The 20,848-nt window shown below is 38.5% G+C and overlaps 1 protein-coding gene across 1 annotated transcript in view; it reads right to left on the bottom strand.

The window, feature by feature from the left end:
- Focad (focadhesin) overlaps nt 1–20,848 on the bottom strand; it is a 293,097-nt gene that overhangs the window by 131,891 nt on the left and 140,358 nt on the right. The window contains exon 15 of the mRNA XM_059254513.1: nt 19,772–19,898. Within this exon, the coding sequence (XP_059110496.1) occupies nt 19,772–19,898 (127 nt within the window). The remainder of the gene's footprint in view (nt 1–19,771; nt 19,899–20,848) is intronic.

Raw genomic sequence — 20,848 nt, 5'->3', positions numbered from 1 at the left:
CACAGATACATTCACAAAAAGTCACAATAGTATGTATAGTATGGTCATACTCACACTATGTATACTTTCATTGTATACATAGCAGTTATGATTTTTAATCTTTTCTTGATCTCCTCTATAATTTCTTGTTTTTCAACTTTGATGGTTTGAATGAGAAATGTCACCTATTGTCTCAAGCTTCTCAACATTTGGCCCTTAGCTGGTGCCACTGTTTAGGAGGTTTAGGTAGTATGGCCTTGCTGGAGGAAATACACATCATTGGGGAAAACATCTGAGGTTAAAAAGCCTCCATCACGTTCAGTCTGTTTTCTTTGCCTTATGCTTGCTGTTCTAGATGTGAGGTCTCAGCTCCCTCCTCTGGCTGACATGCCCTGACAAGCTCACTGCACGGGAACAATGAGCTCAGATAAACTCTTCCTTCTATATGGTGCCTTGGTCATAGACTTTTATCACAGCCAAAGAAAAGTAACTAGTACAGAGGTTGGTACCAGGAGTCTGGGTTGTTGAATAACGTGACCGTGTTCACTTTTGGAGAAACACGGATGATCTGGAACTTTGGCATGGAAAGGCAGTTGAACGCTATCAGCAGACCCTGATTGGGTCATCTTCTGAGAAGCTTGGAAGACAGTAGTACTGAGAGGAATGCGGACTGTGGGGGCCCTGCACACTCTTTCACAGGGAGCAACAGTAGTAGTAAAATGGCTAAAGCTACTTGTGTGGTATTTTGGCAGACTCTGGATGCCATCTGCCCATGTCCTAAGAACTTGCCCAGTCTACATTTAAAAGCAATGGTCTAATTCCTTTGACAAAGGCTAATTCAAGGAAGCATAATATTGAATCTCTGGTGTGGTTGTTATAAATGACAGTTGTGCAGGTTTGCAATTTGAAAAGAGTAGGCATTGCAGTGTGTGGGGGGGGGGTGTTGTGTGTGTGTGTGTGTATATGTGTGTTACAGTTCAAAGAAAAAAAAAAGAACATCATCCACTAAACAATGTTGCAGCCAAGCCTTGTGCTGAAAGATGTAAGATTAGTCACATTCAAGAGAGGCCTACAGCAAGAGAGTGCCCTCAGAGCAAGTGCCCACCTACATTCGCTTCCAACTTGTGAAAGAAAAAGGCAGAAGGCATTGTCTGCTCCCAGAGAACAACTGAATAAAAGCACCACTGCTAGTGGGGTTCAAGGGTCCATCCTAAGCTGGCAGCAGAACTTGGCAGTGCCATTCACATGATGCTAGCTTTAAAGCCACAAAGAATACAAGAGTAAAGAGGTCGTGGAATCTTTTTTATTACTCTAATTTTTTTTATTTTTTTACATACCAATACCAACCACAGTTTCCCCTCCCTCCTCTTTTCCCGTTCCCTCTCCCCACTTCCCGTCTGTCTATCACCCTCATCCACTCCTCCTCCATTCAGAAAGGGGCAGGCCTCCCATGGGAGTCAACAAAGCATGTCATATCACATTGAGGCAGGAACCAAGCTCCTCCCCCTGCATCAAGGCTGGGGCAAGGCATGGAGAATAGGTTCCAAAAAGCCAGCTCAGGCGCCAGGGACAGGTCCTGATCCCACTGCTAGGGGCCCCACAAACAGATCAGCTATTCAACTGTCATCCACATGAAGGGAATCTTATTCCATAGGTTTTTGCACTGCTGAGTTTCAGTCTTGCTTTGGTCCAGTATTTCCCCACGACACACCCATTCCTCCTTTTGGTGATAGTAATGTATATTCTATGTCATTATATATTAGAAGTATATAATTTGCTTTTTTATTTATCAGGATTATAATTAAGAGACTGTCTTGAGTCTCAGAAGAGACTCTGAACTTTCAAACTTTTTTGAGACCAAAAAACTGTGAGCACTTTGAAGTTGGACTGAATGTGTTTTGCATTATGTTATGGCCATGAGACTCTGGAGGCCAGGCAGCAGAATATGGTGGTTTGAGTTAAAAATGCCCCTACAGTCTCAGGCTTGGACACTTAGTCCTCAGCTGGCAGCACTATTGGGGAGGTTTTTGTGGTGCAGCTTTACCATTGGGTCATCAAGGACGGGATTTGAGAGTGAAATCCTCTACCACTTCTGGTTCACTCTGCCACCTTCTGCTTGCAGTTGAAGGTGTGAGCGCTCAGCTTCCTGCTCCTGTTGCCAGGCCTCCCTGCCATGACAGACTCTAGCCCTCTAGAACCATAAGCCTGAATAAACTCTTCATACTCTAAGTTACCTTGGTCATGGTGTTTTATCACAGCAACAGAAAAGTAACTAGTACAGCAACCATGTATATATGTAATACATACAATATTTTAACAGAAATATACATGCCTTTATGAGTTTGATTTTTCTTTAATTAAAATAATTCATTTGGCTTCCTACAGCTTACATAAAGCTTTGTATATGACATCTAAAACTACCGTAGTTTTTCAGTTATATTTGGCACAGTGGCCACTCTTTCATAAGAACTGACATTTATGGTTTCTCCATCCACCTACTTAAATTTTATTCTACAGGGAAACATGAAGGTTTAAAATAGCTATTTGTACTTTTCAAAACAGTGTTAAATGTCTTCTACAATGCATGGGAAACATAGTTCCAACACTATGTACCATTTCACTGACAGACACGTTTGTGGCTCCTCCTTCCCAGAAACATAAGCCAGGACTAATAGCTATTCCTGTGACATCACCTGAGCACACATCTACTGGTAACTACATAATCCATAAACACACACCAGGGAACTACGGCACATACACACACACACACACACACACACACACACACACACACACACACAGGAGAGTAAATGAATAAAAGATTTTCCGTTTCCTATAAGACACAATGAAGAGGAGAGGAGACTTAGCATGTGAGTCCTGGAAAACACTATGCTATGTGAAAGTCATCATGGAAAACCTCATACTGTGTGGTTCACTTACATAAGATGTCCAAAACTGGTAAAGCTATAGAGATAAGAAGTAGCACACTAGTTATATAAGGCTGAAAGTTGGACTACAGACAGAGATGGAGCCATTATAGGGTGACAGCTGAAAAGAATGGAGATTCCTTTGAGAATGATGACACTGTTCCAAACCTGGCTGTTATGGTTTTAAACTCTATGAATATAATTAAAAAACAATGCTATTCATTTTAACTGAGTGGCCTTTATTGTATATGAATTTTATTTCAGAAAAGCTTGTTTTCACACAAAGCTTCGATTTATCATAACTGCAGGGCAACTGATGTTTTGGCATCAGTTGGATCTGAGGTCAAACCTCACTGTGCAATATTAAACCCAAACTTACCAGAGAAATAAAGAAGGTCACCTCAGACTAATCAAGAGAACAATCCATCAAGACTTACAATGCTAAATAAATAAACACCAAAGTCAATGACATCCAGCTGCATAAAGCAAATGCTACTAGGTTTTTAAAAAGTAACAGATCCACCCCAACAAATTAACAGTGCACAACTTCAATGCCCTGCATTCCTCCAATAGACGGATCATAAAACAAAAACAAAGAAATAGTAGAGCTAAACAACATCCCACATCAAGTGTGCCTTTCCATATGAACACTAGATACAGATTCTTCTCAGCAAACCGTGGAACCCTTACTAAAATAGATCCCATATTGAGACACAAAACACAGTCTCAACAAATAACAGGCACACTGAAATGCCCCTTGTATTTCATCTGACCACAAATGGAACAAAGTTTGATCTCAACAACAATAGAAACTACAAAAACTTACATTTATGGAAATTGAACATACTATTTAATGATGAATAAATCACTGAACAAATAAATTACAAAAATTACAAATCCACAGAACTGAATGAAAATGAAAACACAACAGACCACAATCTTTGTTATACAATGAAGGCAGTTCTAGGAGGGGAGATTTATAGCTCTAAGTGCCTACATCAAAAAATCAGAGAGAACCTAAAGAAACAATTTAATGATGTACCTTGAGGCCTTAAAAAAGTATGAACAAACAATACCTCAAAGCAGCTGGCATGGAGAAATAACCAAGATTAATGCAGAAATTAATAAACTAGAAGCAAAGCAAACAATACAAAGAATCAATGAAACTAACTGCTGGTTCTTTGAAAAGATTAAGATTGACAAACCTTTAGCCAAATAATGGAAAGAAAGAGAGGAGATCCAAATTAATAAAACTAGAGCTGATTAAAAAAAGAGAGACAGTACAACAGAAACCAATGAAATCCAGAGGATTATAAAGACACACTATAAACCTATATTCCACCAAACTGGAAAGTGAATTAATTTTATACTGCATATAGCCTAGCAGCATTAAACCTAAAAGACATAATGAGAATGAAACAGCAATAACCTCATAATCAAAGAAAAAGAGCAACACTGATAAATGGGTCCATATGAAACAAAAACGCAACTGTACATCATAGAAAACCATCAGTTCAGGGAGGAGGCAGCCTAAAAAATGGGGGGAGGGGGTCCTTACCAGCTACTTACATGAGAGAGGGTAATTATCTAGAATATACAAAAAACTCAAAACACTAAACACTAAGAAAATAGCCAAATTTTAAGATGGGATATAAAACTAAACAGAGTTCTCAAAAGAAAAAATATGAATGGCTAAGAAATATATATATTAAATATACATATATTTAATAATTGTGCTAATACATTTATATTTAATAAGCATATTCATATATAGTATGCATACTATATAAAAATCTCTAGTGTTACAAATTTATATGGTGTTGTAAATTTATTTAGTGTAAATATATAGAAGGATATAGAGAGGGAGAGAAACGGAGAGATCCAGTTTTCAATGTATTTAGCCATAAGGGAAACATAAAGTAATACTACTTTGAAATTTTTTTATTCCAGTCAAAAAAAATTAAGGTCAATAAAACAAATGGAAACAAATGTGTGGATCTGGTGAAAGAAGAAAAGTTAACCACTATTAGGAAGAGTGCAAACTGGGAATCCCACCATGTAAATCAGTACGGAGGTTCCTCAGAAATCTAAACCAAACTGTACCACTCCTAAACATACACCCAAAACTCTATAACTTACTATAGAGATAATTGCTCATCCATGTTCATTACTGTTCCATTCACACTAGCCAGAAAATAGAAGCAGCCTAGATGTCTATCAACTGATAAATGGGAGATGAAAATATGGTTCATATATACAATGTAATATTATTCAGCTGTAAAAAAATAAAATTATGAAACTTACAAGTAAATGAATAGAGCTGGAATTAGTCATTCTGAGTGAGGTAAGCCAAACATAGAACGAGAAACAACATATGTTCTCTCTGGTATGCTGTCCTCACTTTAAATCTTTAGATGTAGAAAGCAGTCATGGATGGGGTGGGAGTGGGGTATTCTAAGAAGAGAGGATGGACAGAACGCTGATAATATAAAGGAGGAAGGGAGAATAGTGGGAAGGAAAGGTTAAGTGGGGTGAGAAATGTGACAGGGGAGTAGAGAAAGGAATGGAGGTGTAAGTAGCAAATTTTCACAATGCTTAAAGTTCTGGGCCAGTCAGGGCTACATAGTGGGAACCTGTCTCAAAATAAAAGTATGAAAAGTGTGTGTGGGTCAGGGAGAGATATGAAGCTGGAAGGAAAAAGTAGTAGGGGGTATATAAAGGAAAGAAAGTAGGGGATGGGTTTGAAAAACTTGATATGCACTATGAAATTCTCAAACAATAATGTTTCTGTTTCTTGTATTGGAAACAGATTTTTTTCATATAATATATTCTGATTATATTTCCCCTTCCCCAAATTCCTCTGAGATTCTCCACACCTCCCCTCACATCCAAACCCACACCCTTCTGTCTCTCCTTAAAAAAACAATAAAATAAAAAATAAAAAAGGCATCTAAAGAATAATAATAAAATAAGATAAAAAAAACAAACAAATCAGAATAGCACAAAGTAAGTAAACAGAAGAAAAAGAGCCAAAGAAAAAGCACAAGAAACACACAGATGCAGAGACACACATATTTGCACACATAGGAATCCCATAGGAAAAACACAAAAGTGGAAGCCATATATATACTCAAAGGACTTGTAAAAATACAATAAAATAATTTTTGAAATGAATAATGTCATGACTAAACATCAATTGTTAGAAATCACATCTGAGCGTGTGTGTGTGTGTGTGTGTGTGTGTGTGTGTGTGTGTGTGTGTGTGTTTTAATAGCATTGGAGTGCCTTCTGTTTCCTCTTTTACCAGGATCCACCAATATGGGACACCTTTACACCAAAACCATAGAGGCGGCAGCCTGGGGGTAGCATGGAGAAAATCAAGGTAACGACCTCACGCTCACAAATGCATATGCAAGATCTCTATCACCTCCAATAAGAAGCTCCATCACAGGATGACAGGTCATGTCACGCATTCAATGAAGCAGATTAGCAGAGGTCCTGTGAAAGGTGTCCCCATCAAGTGTAGGAAGAGGAGAGAGGGAGGGGAGACAGTGAAGAAATAGTTATCTTCCTGAGATCTCAGCACTGGATCAGGGGGGCACTGAGGAAGATCCTAACACTAAGAAACACTGAGGCTTCTGAAGGTTGACAGTCTCTCCCACATGCAGGTCACTGAGCCTACACCACTTGGGGCAATCTGGAAGTATGCAGCTGTAATATTTTCAATAAGCCTGGGGGCAACGGAAAAGAAAATCAGGTACTGGGGGCTAGAGACGTAGCTCCATGGTTAAAAGCACATACTCATAAAGAGTCTCTATGTTCAGTTCCCAGCACCCATGTCAAAAGGCTCACAGCTGCTGGCCAACAACAGCTCCAGGGAAAATCCAAAGCCTCAAGCCTCTGTGGACACCTGCATTCACATGCACATAGCCATTCACAGACAAATCACATTATTAAAAACAGGGAAAAAAATCTTTCCATATAAACTTAAATCTGGGTGTTGGCAAGTCTCTCTATAATGGGTTACATAGTACATTTTCAACTCATATTCCATATGAGCACTGCTAACAATTCCTCAGCACTTCCTTTTTAACACAAAACACTCATCATTAGCATACAATTGGATGGATGTATCTGTGCTGCAGTAACACTTTATTTGGAAGCAATAACAAAAGGAGATTACATTCTTTTTCAGTTTGTCTAACTTCAGTTATTTCCAAGACCAGTGCACTCAGCTAGTTGGATGTATGACCATTCAGTTTGGACGGCTACCTTGAACTTCCTACATTAGCCATCACAATCAGAGCTGGAGAGCCTGGATATCTAGCACATTCACTGGCACCTGATTCATCCGCCAGTACCAGCTGCACTCTCCAGGAAAGGTCTACAATATCACTTGGCAGAAGCACCTATGTCAGGTGAAATACAGTGGTTGTAAAAGTTCATTTCATTTTTGAGTTCTTTTATACTTCCTTTTATGTCACAGGATTTCACCTGCTAAAACATTTGCAGAGGTGAAGCCAGTAAGGCCAGAGAAATCTAAGAGGGAGCATCAGGATGTTGGCTGCATTTTCCTAGGCTGGCTCTGGTTTATACTTTATAAAAGGGAAATAATGGAGATTTGGATGTTTCCTTTGACTCTATTTGTGGTCGATACATTGAGCACCCCAATAAACTTATCTGGGGGTCAGAGAACAGAACAGCTACTATATTAAACATAGAGGTTAGGCAGTGGTAGGACACTCCTTTAATCTTGGCATTCTGGAGGCAGAGATCCATCCGGATCTCTGTGATTTCAAGGTCACACTGGAAACTGAGCCAGGCATGGTGGCACACACCTTTAATCCCAGGAAGTGATGGCAGGAAGCAGAAAGGTATATAAGGGGTGAGGACCAGGAACTAGAGTCTTTTTAAGCCTTTAGCTTTTAGCAGCAGTTCAGCTGAGATCCAATTGGATGAGGATTCAGAGGCTTCTAGTCTGAGGGAACAGGATCGGCTGAGAAGTTGGTGAGGTAAGGTTAGCTGTGGCTTGTCCTGTTTCTCTGATCTTTCAGCATTCGCCCCAATAGGCACTGAGGTTTTTTTTTTTTATTAATAAGACAATTTAAGATTTGTGCTGCATCTATTCATTATAATTTCAAGGGTGGGGGATGAGGCAAAAGTAGACAGCAACTTCACACAGGAAAAAAGAACAGGCACATCTCTGCACTAACTCTAGTTTCAACCCTCATAAAAACAGCCACAGAGAAAGAGAAAGGCACCTAGGATAAAAAAAAAAAAACACTTTAGCACAATGACTACTCCCTGAGGAGTGCCCGGAGTTTACCTAAGTCCAGAGATATTCTGGGTCTCCCAATGGCAAGTCCCATACTACAAGAAAATAATTACAAGTTTCTGTTGCAAAGAAAATAAATGGTAAAGCTCTCCTTGTATTTGCTCTTGAAGCTGATCCTCAGTGAATTCTAACCAAATCATCAATAATGTCCACTATTAGGATGGTCACAGGAGATTCAAGACCTAGTAATACAGAACAAAAAAGGAAAAAAAAAGAAGGAGGAGGAGGAGGAGGAGGAGGAGGAGGAGGAGGAGGAGGAGGAGATGGAGGAGGAGGAGGAGAAGGAGCAGGAGCAGCAGCAGCAGCAGCAGCAGCAGCATCCAGTTACAGGATCAGCCATGTTTTCCAAATCAGTACCGAGGCACTTAGAAGTCTGAAAAGCTGACAGACCACACAAAAAAGTGTTAAGAAAAGGTAGCAGTCTAAATCATTCAGGCAGCAGTTCAGGCGAAAGAAATTTCTGGGCTTATAATACGCACAGTTGGACCAGCAACTCCATTCCAAACACCTAGCTTACAGAAATATTTGGAGAATGTGTTAAAGGTTAACTCTAAAGACTAAAACAGCAGCACTGCATATGTCAGAAAAAATAAAAAAACAAAATATCCATCACTCATGGACGGGTGAAAGGATGATACAGATATGCAACAGCAAAGCTCACATAGCCATTAAAACATGTATACAGATATACAAAGGCATGTACAGTAAGCATCATAAAATTATACACAGTATATTGAGTTACTTCTAAATAATGGCATTATGGCTTACTTTCTGTTTCTAAGTTTTTAATATATTTTTTCTGATTTTTAAATAACAACCATGTACTACACAATAAAAGAACATTAAAACTCTATATGCATATTCTAAAAAGTAGAAAATTATTGAAGTAGTGAGATAATATGAATGAGGACTTTCATGGGTGATCCAAGCCGTCTCATAAATAGATGGTAAAATTTCATACTAAGCTTATCCTCCTATTAAAATCAGAGATAAAGAAGAGAATACACACCTAAATTGGCTCACAGTTCATAAACACGGTAACAAACATGTAGTGTCAATTATGATGCTAACATATGATAGAATACCATGGGGCACACTGGGAGGAACACAAAACTAAGGAGCCAGAAAATTTCACACACAAAAAAACAAAAATCACTCAATAAACTGGCAGTGCCTAATGTTCACTGTCAACTCAACTGGATTATAACCACTGGGGAGACATATTTGGGTGTATCTATGAGAAGTGCCTCTGTGTATCTATGAATCCAGAGAAGTTTAAGCAAGAATATGCACTCTGGGAGCTGAATGAATAAAAATAAAAAATGATAAATAAAATAATGAATGAATGAATGTTTTACACACACACACACACACACACACACACACACACACACACACACGCAGAAGCATGCAAGCAAAACAGTATAGACACTTTGAAAAGCAGTTTGGACGGCTACTTTAGCCATCACAATCAGAGCTGGAGAGCCTGGATATCTAGCACATGTACTACACAATAAAAGAACATTAAAAAAAAGTTAATATTTAGTCCAAAAAGACAGTTCCTAGGAATGTGCTTAGAAAGGTAAAGATAAAATATCTACATAAAAACCTACATAGAGCTGGGATAGATCTCATTGAGCAGAGTGCTGACATAGCATAAAGAAGGTCCTAGGTTCAATCCCCAGCACCCCCAGAATCGGGGTACTAGCAAAACAGGTTTGTTGTCCTAGCATTCTTCCAAAGATGTAGGTACAAGGCCCAGGAGTTCAAAGTTCATCTTAGCCTCAGTCAGTTTCTGGCCACCCTGACACATGAGATGCTGTCTCAAAACAAAACAGAAATAAAAAGCACTCTATACACAAGTACTCAGAGCAACGTAAGTACTTTCACCCACTTGGTCATCCTTCCTGTCCACCTAAGTGTCATTTAGAAACTATTACTCAGTCTATCATAGAAATGATGGAAACATTCTAGAAGTTCATAGTAGCGAGTGATGTCTATCTTTCTGAATATACTTTTAAGAACTGAATCCTATGCTTTGAGAGTAATGTTTATGGCAGGTAAGTTATATATCAATAAGCTTTTGTTTGTTTGGGTTCAGTTTTTGGTTTTTCAAGACAGGGTTTTTCTGTGTACAACCAGCTGTCCTGGAACTCACTCTGTAGACCAGGCTGGCTTTAAACTCACAGAGACCCTCTGCCTCCCAAGTGCTGGGATTAAAGGCTTGTACCACCACCAACCACCACCATCCAGCTAATAAAGGGTTTTTTTTGTTTTTGTTTTTGTTTTTTTTTTTGGTTTTTCGAGACAGGGTTTCTCTGTGTAGCTTTGCGCCTTTCCTGGAACTCACTTTGGAGACCAGGCTGGCCTTGAACTCACAGAGATCCGCCTGGCTCTGCCTCCCGAGTGCTGGGATTAAAGGCATGCGCCACCACCGCCCGGCTAAGTTTTTTTTTTTGTTTTTTTGTTTTTTTTTTTTTAATACATGGTTGTCAAAAAAGAAAGCTTTCAAAAGATTCAAAAACAACAAAAGTAGACAAATAGTTTGTCTATAGTTGCACCTAAAGATAACTCGAAGAGACAATAAAATTTCACAAAATTAAGTTTAACAGTGCTTCAGAGAGGTACTAAGAATTTATATCTGGGATACGCAGAGCTAATAAGATGAATGAATGAGATATAAATGCATACACACACACAACTCTACAGGTTTACTTTAACTTGTATACATCATCTGCAGTGGCTGCCATATTCTAACAAAAGAGAGATGGCATCACAACCAATCTTTATTTTGGGACAAGTCCCCAATACTTCCTCGGGATACCTAATGTTCCCTATACCTTAAGTTCTGGTGACCTAGAAGTTATGGTTCTCCTGCCTGGGGCCACAGCAAAAATTCCATGAATTAGAAGCTCAGATTCCTGCTGGCCACTTGAAGCTTCTGGTGTCCTTCAGCTAACAGCTAAGAAAGGAGTAACAGTGTTAGGAGGATGACTGATCCAGATTACCATAGGGAAATTTGATTGTTTTTCCTCAATGAAAGTAAGAAAGGTTATGTCTGAGGTACAGGAGATCCTTTAGTGTCTCTTAGTGCTACCATGTCCTGGGATTTAAGTCAATGGGAAACGGCAATAACCCAATTCAGGCAGGATGACAAAGGGCCCAGATCTCCAGGAATGAAGGTATGGGTCACTCTTCCAGCAAAAGAGCCAAGACTTGCTGAGGTGCTTGCTGGGGATGGAGAAAATATAGAATGAGTAGCAGGGGGTAAATACTTAACTATAAATACTATCTATGGCCATGTGACCAGCTGTAGAAACAAAGGTTGTAACTGACATGAATGTTTGTCATATTTTGTTAATAATATGTTTGTGAAAATATTGGTGTTTTCTTTCTTCAATTTCTTTATCATTTAATATAGCATCAATTGAAATAGTATCAGTGGTTATCATATTTAAGTCATGAGATAGTAGAAGAATGTCCCTCAAGGAACATGGCCACCTGGTCTAAAATATATAATGTGTTTGTGGTTATACATGGAATAGTTATATCATGTTAGGCATATTATGACCTGGCTACTGTTTTCATTTAGAAATTAAGCACAACATAAAGAGATATGATTCTGTGTCAAGTTGACAAAAGATGGACTTGTGATGGGGATTCTTGGTTGTCAACTTGACTACATCTGGAACTAACAACCCAAGCAGCTGGGCACACCTGGGAGGAAAGCATTTGAGATCCTAAGACTCACCCTAAATCTGAACCACACCTTCTGGTGGCAGCCTATGTAAAAGACATGGAAGAAGGCGCTTTTGCTCTTTGCCTATTGCCCTCATTCTCACTGGCATGTTAATATATCCTGCTGCTAGACATTCTGTCGCCAATGTTAGAGCCAACTTTGTCAGGATTCCAACTTATGTTTAAGATCAGTTGGTCTTAGACTTTCTATCAGGAGACAGCCATTATTGACTAGCTGGACCACAGTCTGAAAGCCACTCTAATACACACACACACACACACACACACACACACACACACACATTCATTTTATCAATTCTGGTCCTCTAGAGAACCGTGGTTAATACACCTGACTACAATGGGAAACACATGTTCATCTGATATAAGTACAGGCAAATAAACCACCAATCCAGAGAAATATGAATGTTTAATTTCTCTTTTAAGATAAAGGCAAAATAAATAAAACTTTTCCTCATATTTCTATGGGCAAGCCTATGCACAAACCATTTAGAGACTGTTCTTTACAACAATTTGAAACTTCATTACTGAACACACAAGACAGTAAGGAACTCACACAAAAGAAAAAAATCCACATTTCATCTCTGGAACTTTAATCCTAACCTTGGCTCTTCAAAACCCTTTGGAGAACCTACTTGACACATGAGATACCACTGCCACTTATTTTTCTACGAAGTCCATAACTTAGCTAGAGTACCTGACACACAAATGAAAGAAAAGGAAATATACTGGGTTCAGAGTACAAATACAACACAAACGAAGCAGGTCAATGACATTGCTGCATCTGACTATAGCTCTATCATTAGAGATCAAAGTCATATGACCCTGTCAACTGTTTAAGCAAATAAATTCCTCAAATGACAATTTACATAAGTAGAGGCCCAGTGCCATGGCCCTGAAACAAAAGGGATAGTGCCCCAGAGGACATCTTACTGCTGCTTGATTTAGACCTGAGGCATAATGCATTCCATTATGCTACTGTGAGATTCTTAGGGGAAACGTCCACAAAGAAAAAATATAAAGCTGTGTATAGCATTGAAGTAACCTAAATCACAAGGAGCTAGTACACATACAAAATCAAAATACAAAACTGTTTAGAATGATACCCAGTGAAGAAAGAAGCCATTTTCTGTTGGCTAAGGAAAGTCTCTCAAAAGTAAGAACCAACAACTTTTATGGGAAGTGAATACACTGAGCTCTCTCCAGCCTTCTTTCAGGAACAGGCACTCTGTAAATGCTTGAACAATGAAAAGGCTTACTAATGCCTTGTCATTTTAATTCCAAACATTTCTTAAGCAAGTTAACTTCCTTCCAATAATTACAATGAATGTGATCTTAATCATAGAAGCAAGGTTAAGTATAATCTGGGGTCACTAGTGTTTGTATCAATGAGTTTCTTGGTACTATTTTCTACTCAGGGAGATAAAAGGTAAAATACCTCTCTTCTTTTAGACATTTATATAGCAGAGAAGAGAAATGAGTTTAGCCACATCTGAGATGGCATTTGTGTGGAAAGCATGATTTTATGTCATTTGAAGCCAGATAAAAAGGTTTTGAAATAGTCTTGCTAATTTCTTGGAAGGTACCAAAATAACGCTTTCAGTCACATCTCAAAATGCAAAGTCTTTCAAACAATTAACATCATTTACTGTGCTGCCCTCCTTCACTGATGGCCTTTCTATGGCTTCACTTAGCCCCCAAAGGAAAACCTACTCCTTGTATAAGCTTAAACCAATAGATTTCATTCACTGGAACAGCAGAAGGGTACAGTTAGCATCATTTTAGCCACATCATTATTTCTAGCTCGGTGGCATTTATTCAGATAAGCATAAGTCCAACTCCTCTGATGCTAACTGGCATCATTAAAGCTCTCCCAGTATCCAGCCTGTTTGATCTTCTAAAGTATGCTCTCCGTGTATGACTGAGAGCCAGAAACTCCCCGCTGGACACCCTGCACAGGCTACTCTTGTCAGTTAATAATCCTCAAATCATGATTCCAACTCAAGTAAGAAAATTCTTCATAAAACTTCTATAAACACAAAATACACTTCAAATGGATTAAAAGAACACATAGAGCAGAGGGAGATCCTAAATATTATAACGTAACTTCTAAGGGGAAGATATTGCAAAAGATCCTAACAAATCTGAGAAAGGTACAGAGCAAATGTCAGGGGACTGGGAATTGAAGAGTGGAAGCAAAATCAGGAAGTGATAAAACACCAAGACCTCAATTTTAAATTTCCCTACTGTAGATTTTGATATAGAACTCAACTTTCCATAATCTCTGAATGTTTTCTTTAAAAAAGTAAAAACAACCAATTAAAAAGTAGTGGGAAGCTAAACTGGTCTATTTCAAAAGAAACACATTATTTTTATTTCCCCACACTTGCCACACATAGCTTGTGAGTACTGAATAGTAACCATTATATAAGTATAACACACCCAGTTAAAATTTTATTTCAAAAATAAGAAACTGTATTTAAAAACCTACTTGAAGGAAAGCAGAGTAAATGTTATAATATCTACAAATGTCTAATAAAAGGCCAGTTCCTGCTGTCCTTTTAAAGTTAAAAATAAAACCAAACTACAACTTCCAACTGCAAAGAGTCATTGTGTAGAATATAAAAAGCACAGCATGGAAATAGATTCAACAAATGTACAAAAAGAGTTTTCATGCCCAGAAAGAACTGAAGGCATCAAAAAATAGGCCCCAAACGACCAATAACAGAGGGCAGTTCAAAAAGACCAGCAAATCCACTCTCTAATGCATAGCAAATTAAACTTAATCAACTCCTCTGCAAGGTTACATGGGCAATCCACCTTTAAAAGTCTCCACAAACAAAACCAAGGAACAACAAAGAAGTTCCAGATGCAATAAATACAGAATCCACAGTAGGCGACAGAAGCCTTACTGTACACAGCTGAGAAAACCTGCCATGGAACAATGGATCACATTTCCATACTAAATTATATTTACCACGCTAAAAATGCTTAGACAAAATGCAGGATTTCTATTGGGCATTTGTATATCACACTAACTCCCTAAAACCTTCCAGACCTGCTGGGTCCCATTGAAAATTGTTCCTACCCCATGGTGTTGTAAAGGAGACCCTAGACAAAGGGTTAGGATGATGGGAGAGGGCAAGGACGACTACCTTCACCCAGGATTTCAGAAAATAAATAAATAAAAGAGGATAAAATAGCCAAAACATACCCTTGGCACAGGGTATCTCAGGGGAAATCACTGCTGTGACAAATGGCCTGAAATGAACTCTTGCAGCGGTCAAGAATCCCCAGGAAAGGCCCCTCCTCTCCTTATCTACTGCTCAATTGTACAATACTCTTCTTTGAAAATATAACACCCCGATGGCGCTGGGCAAGATGAAAGAGCTTTTCTCAGTGATTCTGAAACGCCTATTAATTTTTGCCACAACAGACTCACAGCTGACTAAGGAAACACAGGGCGAGCATGCCTCCCATGCCCATCTTAAGACCTTAAGAGAGGAAGCGTTCAGAGTGAATGAGACCTCTTTTTGAGCACAGTGCACTGACTTTATTTCTACACACACTGTTTTTCATCTAACCCTGGGCAGCCTGTTCAGACTGGAGTTATTTTCACCCTTAAAGCTTTAGATGCAATAAGAGTTGACTGTCTAGCCTTCCCGAGGCTTTTGTGCACTCTATGATTGAAAGAGAAAACCTCAAACTGTTCTAAAGTCTCTCAAACTTTATCACAGTTGGTAAAGCAACATTACAGAAGGAAGAGAACAAATCCTAGGAAACTAAAGAACATGCAGACATCCACATTGTCATGCACTTCATAGTAAATTGGTGGGTTAGAATTTCCAAAGTGTTCCGTAAATATCAGCTACATTACAAGATTGTTTCTTCACCCAAAATGAAATCCTATAATCCCTATATCACAAAAGGGCAAATTTTGTACTAGGTATCCAAGAAATATTAACCAAGAGAATATTATCCTAAAAGAAATATGTAAAGTCAAAATCAATACATTAACAGTCTTAAAGAAGGAATAAGTATCTGCTTTCAAATTCCAAGTGACATTGGCATTTTTCTGGTCAGCTGAGATTTCTAGAAGTTTCACTATGTTTTTTGTTTAGCCAATTAGAACCACAAAACACATAATGGAAACACAATCATTACTCTAACACACTTGCCATTTGAACAGACTCCATCCTTTTAGAAATCTGTCCTTGGTAGACATGCAAATGAGTAAGGAGCAGTAATTTTTAAGATAAACCTGACTCCACTGAGGACAAACAAAGTTCATCATCTTGACTTTCAAAACCAAAGACTTCATTACCTACTGAGCTTAAGGGGAAAAAGAAGCAAGGTTTGGAAAGCTCTTGAATTCAATTTTAAATGGTTTTCTAGGTGATGTATTTTCTCAAAGCCAGGGTTATTCAGTTTGTGCTCTTATCTTTATTGATTTATTCCATTGTTTCGGGCTATCTTTCTAAACTCCTAATGATATCTGATAGCCAAAGACCTAAAGAGTAATAGACAAATCATGACCAAATGCTTCTGGGAAAGATTTGTAACCATGTTGAATATGTCTATTCATGAACCTGGTGATTACACCAGTGTTTCATACATATTATCAATTAGAAAAAAGATTAAATGGCCTCAGGGAATGAATGCTGACTTTTGAGAGTAGTGCATCAAGCCCCCCTCCCTAAAAAAAGCTAGCCCCAACTTAGTAAATACTAAATATGGCCTGGAAAGAGATGCTAAATTAAGTAAATGTCATGACTTTAGCATACATCACAGGACAGAACAGTACATAAAGTGTAGAAAGCCTTTTTTTTTTTAACCAAAACTAGCAATAACAGAGTTTCAACAAACAAAACACCTCAGGACACTTGCAGTATTTATGAAGAAAACATGGTATGTAATATACTTATCTCTACAAAGCATCAATAAAATGACTTACTCTAGATAAGAAATACATAGAAAATCAAACATAAAAAAATAAGAATTTTGTTACCAAATAAATAAATAAATAAGTTAACTGATTGGTGGTATTGTTCCATGATTTATTAATTCCCATCTTGTTACCGAATGTAATTTGAGGAGACCAAGAGCTAGTGTTAGACTATCACATACTGGATTCTTATACCACTTGCAAATGAGGTTTCTTTTTTTTTTTTTTTTTTGAGGGGGTGGTTGTTCTAAATAGGGTTTCTCTGGGTAGCCCTGTAGTCCTGGAACTCACTCTGTACACCAGACTGGCCACAAACTTGGAGATCTTCCTGCCTCTGCCTCCCAAGTCCTGGATTAAAGGAAATACTTAGACACGATGACACTGTGCCTCTAGGACAGCGGTTCTCAATCTGTGGGTCGTGACCCCTTTGGGGAGTCGCATATCAGATATTTATATTATGGTCCATAACAGTAATAAATTATAGTTATAAAGTAGCAATGAAATAATTTTATGATTGGGGGTCACCACAACATGAGGAACTGTATTAGAATGCCACAGCATTAGAAAGGTTGAGAACCTTAAGAGAAAAAAAAAAAAAAAAGAAAGGTTGACAACCAGTACTCAAGAAAGAACCCTGGAAAAGCAAGGAAAGACAGTATCATACTGCACTCAAATTTATTTTTATAAGAAACGGTTTGGGTCAGAGAATAGATTTAGGGTTAAGTATTCAGCAATCCCAAAAGGTCTCCTTTAAGTATACAATGAAGGAAACACAGCTTTAGTGAGGTGGAAGAAGATACTGCTGGGAAAAGAAATCAGCAGGTCATTATCATACATTATGTGGGGTCAAGGAAATAGAAAAGAACTATAAAGAACCTCCTTGATAGACTCTACCTAACTAGGTGCCAACTAATCAGGGGCAAGCCAAACATCTAGAGAGCATGACTGTGGGTAAATATTAGGCTAGTGTAGTGGGTAGCTGTTCCAACTTGACCTGGAAGTACTACCCTCCTTGAGGCTTCTGGTAACTGTCACGCCTACGAGGTGGGGCTGAGACAAGAACCCTTAAGATCCCGATGTGCCTGCGTTCTTGGTTCCTGGATCCTGGATGCTGGAGGCAGACCCAGCAGAGTTCTCCAGAGAACACCGCTGGACTGCGCTTCACCTTTCCCAGACCCTGTAACCTATCCCTTTACTTCTAAGTTACCCCACAAAATAAACCTCCCTTTTAACTATGTAGAGTTGCCTTAATGATTCAACCAATAGGCTAAGGTCTTCCTGTACATACTCTCCTTTTATTTTCATTTGAACTTTAAATATGACTAAGTGAATTAACCAAACAATATACTCAGGTAGCTCTTGGTACTTACCAAGTACATTTTCATGACTGCCTAAAAAGAAAGATGTTTTCTACCACACCAGACAATGTTTTTCCTACCTTCAGTGCTAACCATAGTTAGTAATGATATCTTAGATAAATGGGTTGAGAAAATTCCTTGCCAAACTCAGGGCATTTCCGAAAAGTTAAGTATTGATAGGCTTGAGCCTTACACTAACAGCAGAGGATATGGGAGAGGTTGGAATCATAAGAACAAAGAGACTAAATTACTATTTCATTAAAGCAAAGTTAATTGAGATAAAAATTTAAGGGAAATACTCCAAAATGGCAAAAATGGTCTTTTGGGGGGTGATGGAAGTAAATAACACAGTATTTTCACAATCCTGGTGTTAAAAATTTGTTTAAAAATAAGGTCTAGCTATTTATATTGGGAAAGTGATATAACTGGTTTAAAAAAAAAGTGCCTTCCAATTGACAGATGACTGACTGAAGCAACAGAAAACAGAAGTTCATAGTTCAGTGAGCAGTTACCTGCTGTATCAGTCTTGTGAAGGTCTAAAACTTTCCAACTACAGGGTGGCAAATCTGAAAGAATTATCCTGAGGACACATCTTTGCTGACCAGGGACTATAATCACTGTCTGGAGAAGGAAGCATTCACACAGCACAGACTATTCTCAAACCAAGAGTCTGAGTAAATGCTGAACTTCTCTCTGTCATCTGTTTTCCTGCTAATACCTATACTGCAATTGTTGAATAGGCATAGAAAGTGTTTAACACAAAGACATGAACATAAAATCACTCAATTTTGTTGTTGTTTTATTGTAACATTTTTCATCATCATCATCATCATCATCATCATCATCACCAACTATGATTAGCTACAACCTTAAGAGACTTCTTATTCCCTTAAAAACTGCAGTATGCACACATACTATGTCAAAGCAATGGGTGATCTTTGACATGATTATCGTATTTCTTCAAAATGATAAAGATTCAATTTGATAAAGATTCAATTTGATATACGGTCACTCCGGGAACAGTCTCGTTTTCAAGCAATAATTTGCAAGTTTGTTCTGCTATGCACCCATCTGCAAAAAATCTAATCATTAGGAAGGGAAGATTCCTTTCCAGCCTCCAAGCCCATCATTATTTATTCAGACAATACAAGTGCCACAGACACATGGCTACTTCTTTGCCTTAACTGTTACTAAGGGTCTTCAATCAAAAAATTAAGAAGTAAACACATACAACAGCTCCATCAACAGCTTCTCAACTTAACAAAGTAAGTAAGACCAAAGAAAAGCCAAAAATAGGGTCTCTGTAGAGTGTCAAACTGATGAATCAAAATCCCTTGGGGGATGGTGTGCAAAGCAATCCTGTTCTACCCACTCCAACCCCCCACAAGAAAAATCTCAGAATACTGAAATTTTCACTTCCATCCTTATAAAATAGCTTAACAGTTACACAAAACCATTCAGAAATGCCTACCTCAGCCTGGCAGAGTGCATGAAGACCTTGTAACACCAAGGCAGCCGGGGTAGCTTGATCAGGCTTGGTGCATTCATTCAATACCTGAGAAATGGCTGCCAACATGTCTGCACCATGCTGATAGGGCCTACAAGAAATGACAGTTCCAAATCAAAATTAGAGCCAAAGAGCTGTAATTATTCCCAGATCTTCTGGCTACAATAAAAGTATTAATTCTTTTTTTTAACCTACCAAAGATTCACCCTCAAATACTAACAACACATGTTCTTCAAAATCTTTATATTATGATTATTTCTGCTGCAATTTAATATTCATCTGTATACAGTAGTGAAAACGAGAAGACACTTTTGTAAGTTCTCACACACACACATAGTCCACATGCACATGTGCAGGGACACACCATGTGGGTGAGTACAGTTCCCCCTGCAGGTTTACTTGCCTATGAAGGCACACACAGAGGCCAAAGGTTGACATCTTGTATCTTCCCTCAGTTACTCTCTGCCTTATTTTTTCAAACGAGGTCTGTCACTGGACCCGGAGCTCACTTTTTAAGCTGGGTATTAAGAAAAATCCTAGGGATCCAACTGTCTCCACTCCTCTACCACTGGGTTAGACACATGCACCACCATGCTCAGCTTTTATATGGGCACTGAGGATCTAAGCTGAGGTCCTCACGCTTGGACAGTAACACTTTACCGATGCATGGTAGTGATACTAAAAAGGGTGATCGTGTTTACCATCACCATGATGATATAGATACTAATACAAACGATAACTGACTGTGCACCTACCCCACACCAGTCACTGCATCCACCCATGTCCTCTGCCCTTCCTCCCCACCTCTTCCACATATATTATGCCACCCAGAATACCTTTAACCTAACAATCACTCATCTATTCTCTAATTAACAAATCATAAATAAAATGAAAATGTCTGACAGGATTCTTCTGTCCCATTGTCCCACAAAAGGAAATGATTTTCCATACTCTTTTGAGAGTACAAAAGAAAAGAGCATGAGTAAGTTCTCAAGACTGATCTGGTCTGATATCCAACCTTTCCTGTACCTCAACCTCCTG

Source organism: Peromyscus eremicus, chromosome 2, assembly GCF_949786415.1.
Source record: "Peromyscus eremicus chromosome 2, PerEre_H2_v1, whole genome shotgun sequence".
NCBI lineage: Eukaryota > Metazoa > Chordata > Mammalia > Rodentia > Cricetidae > Peromyscus > Peromyscus eremicus.
This window is presented reverse-complemented; position numbering and strand designations above follow the sequence as displayed.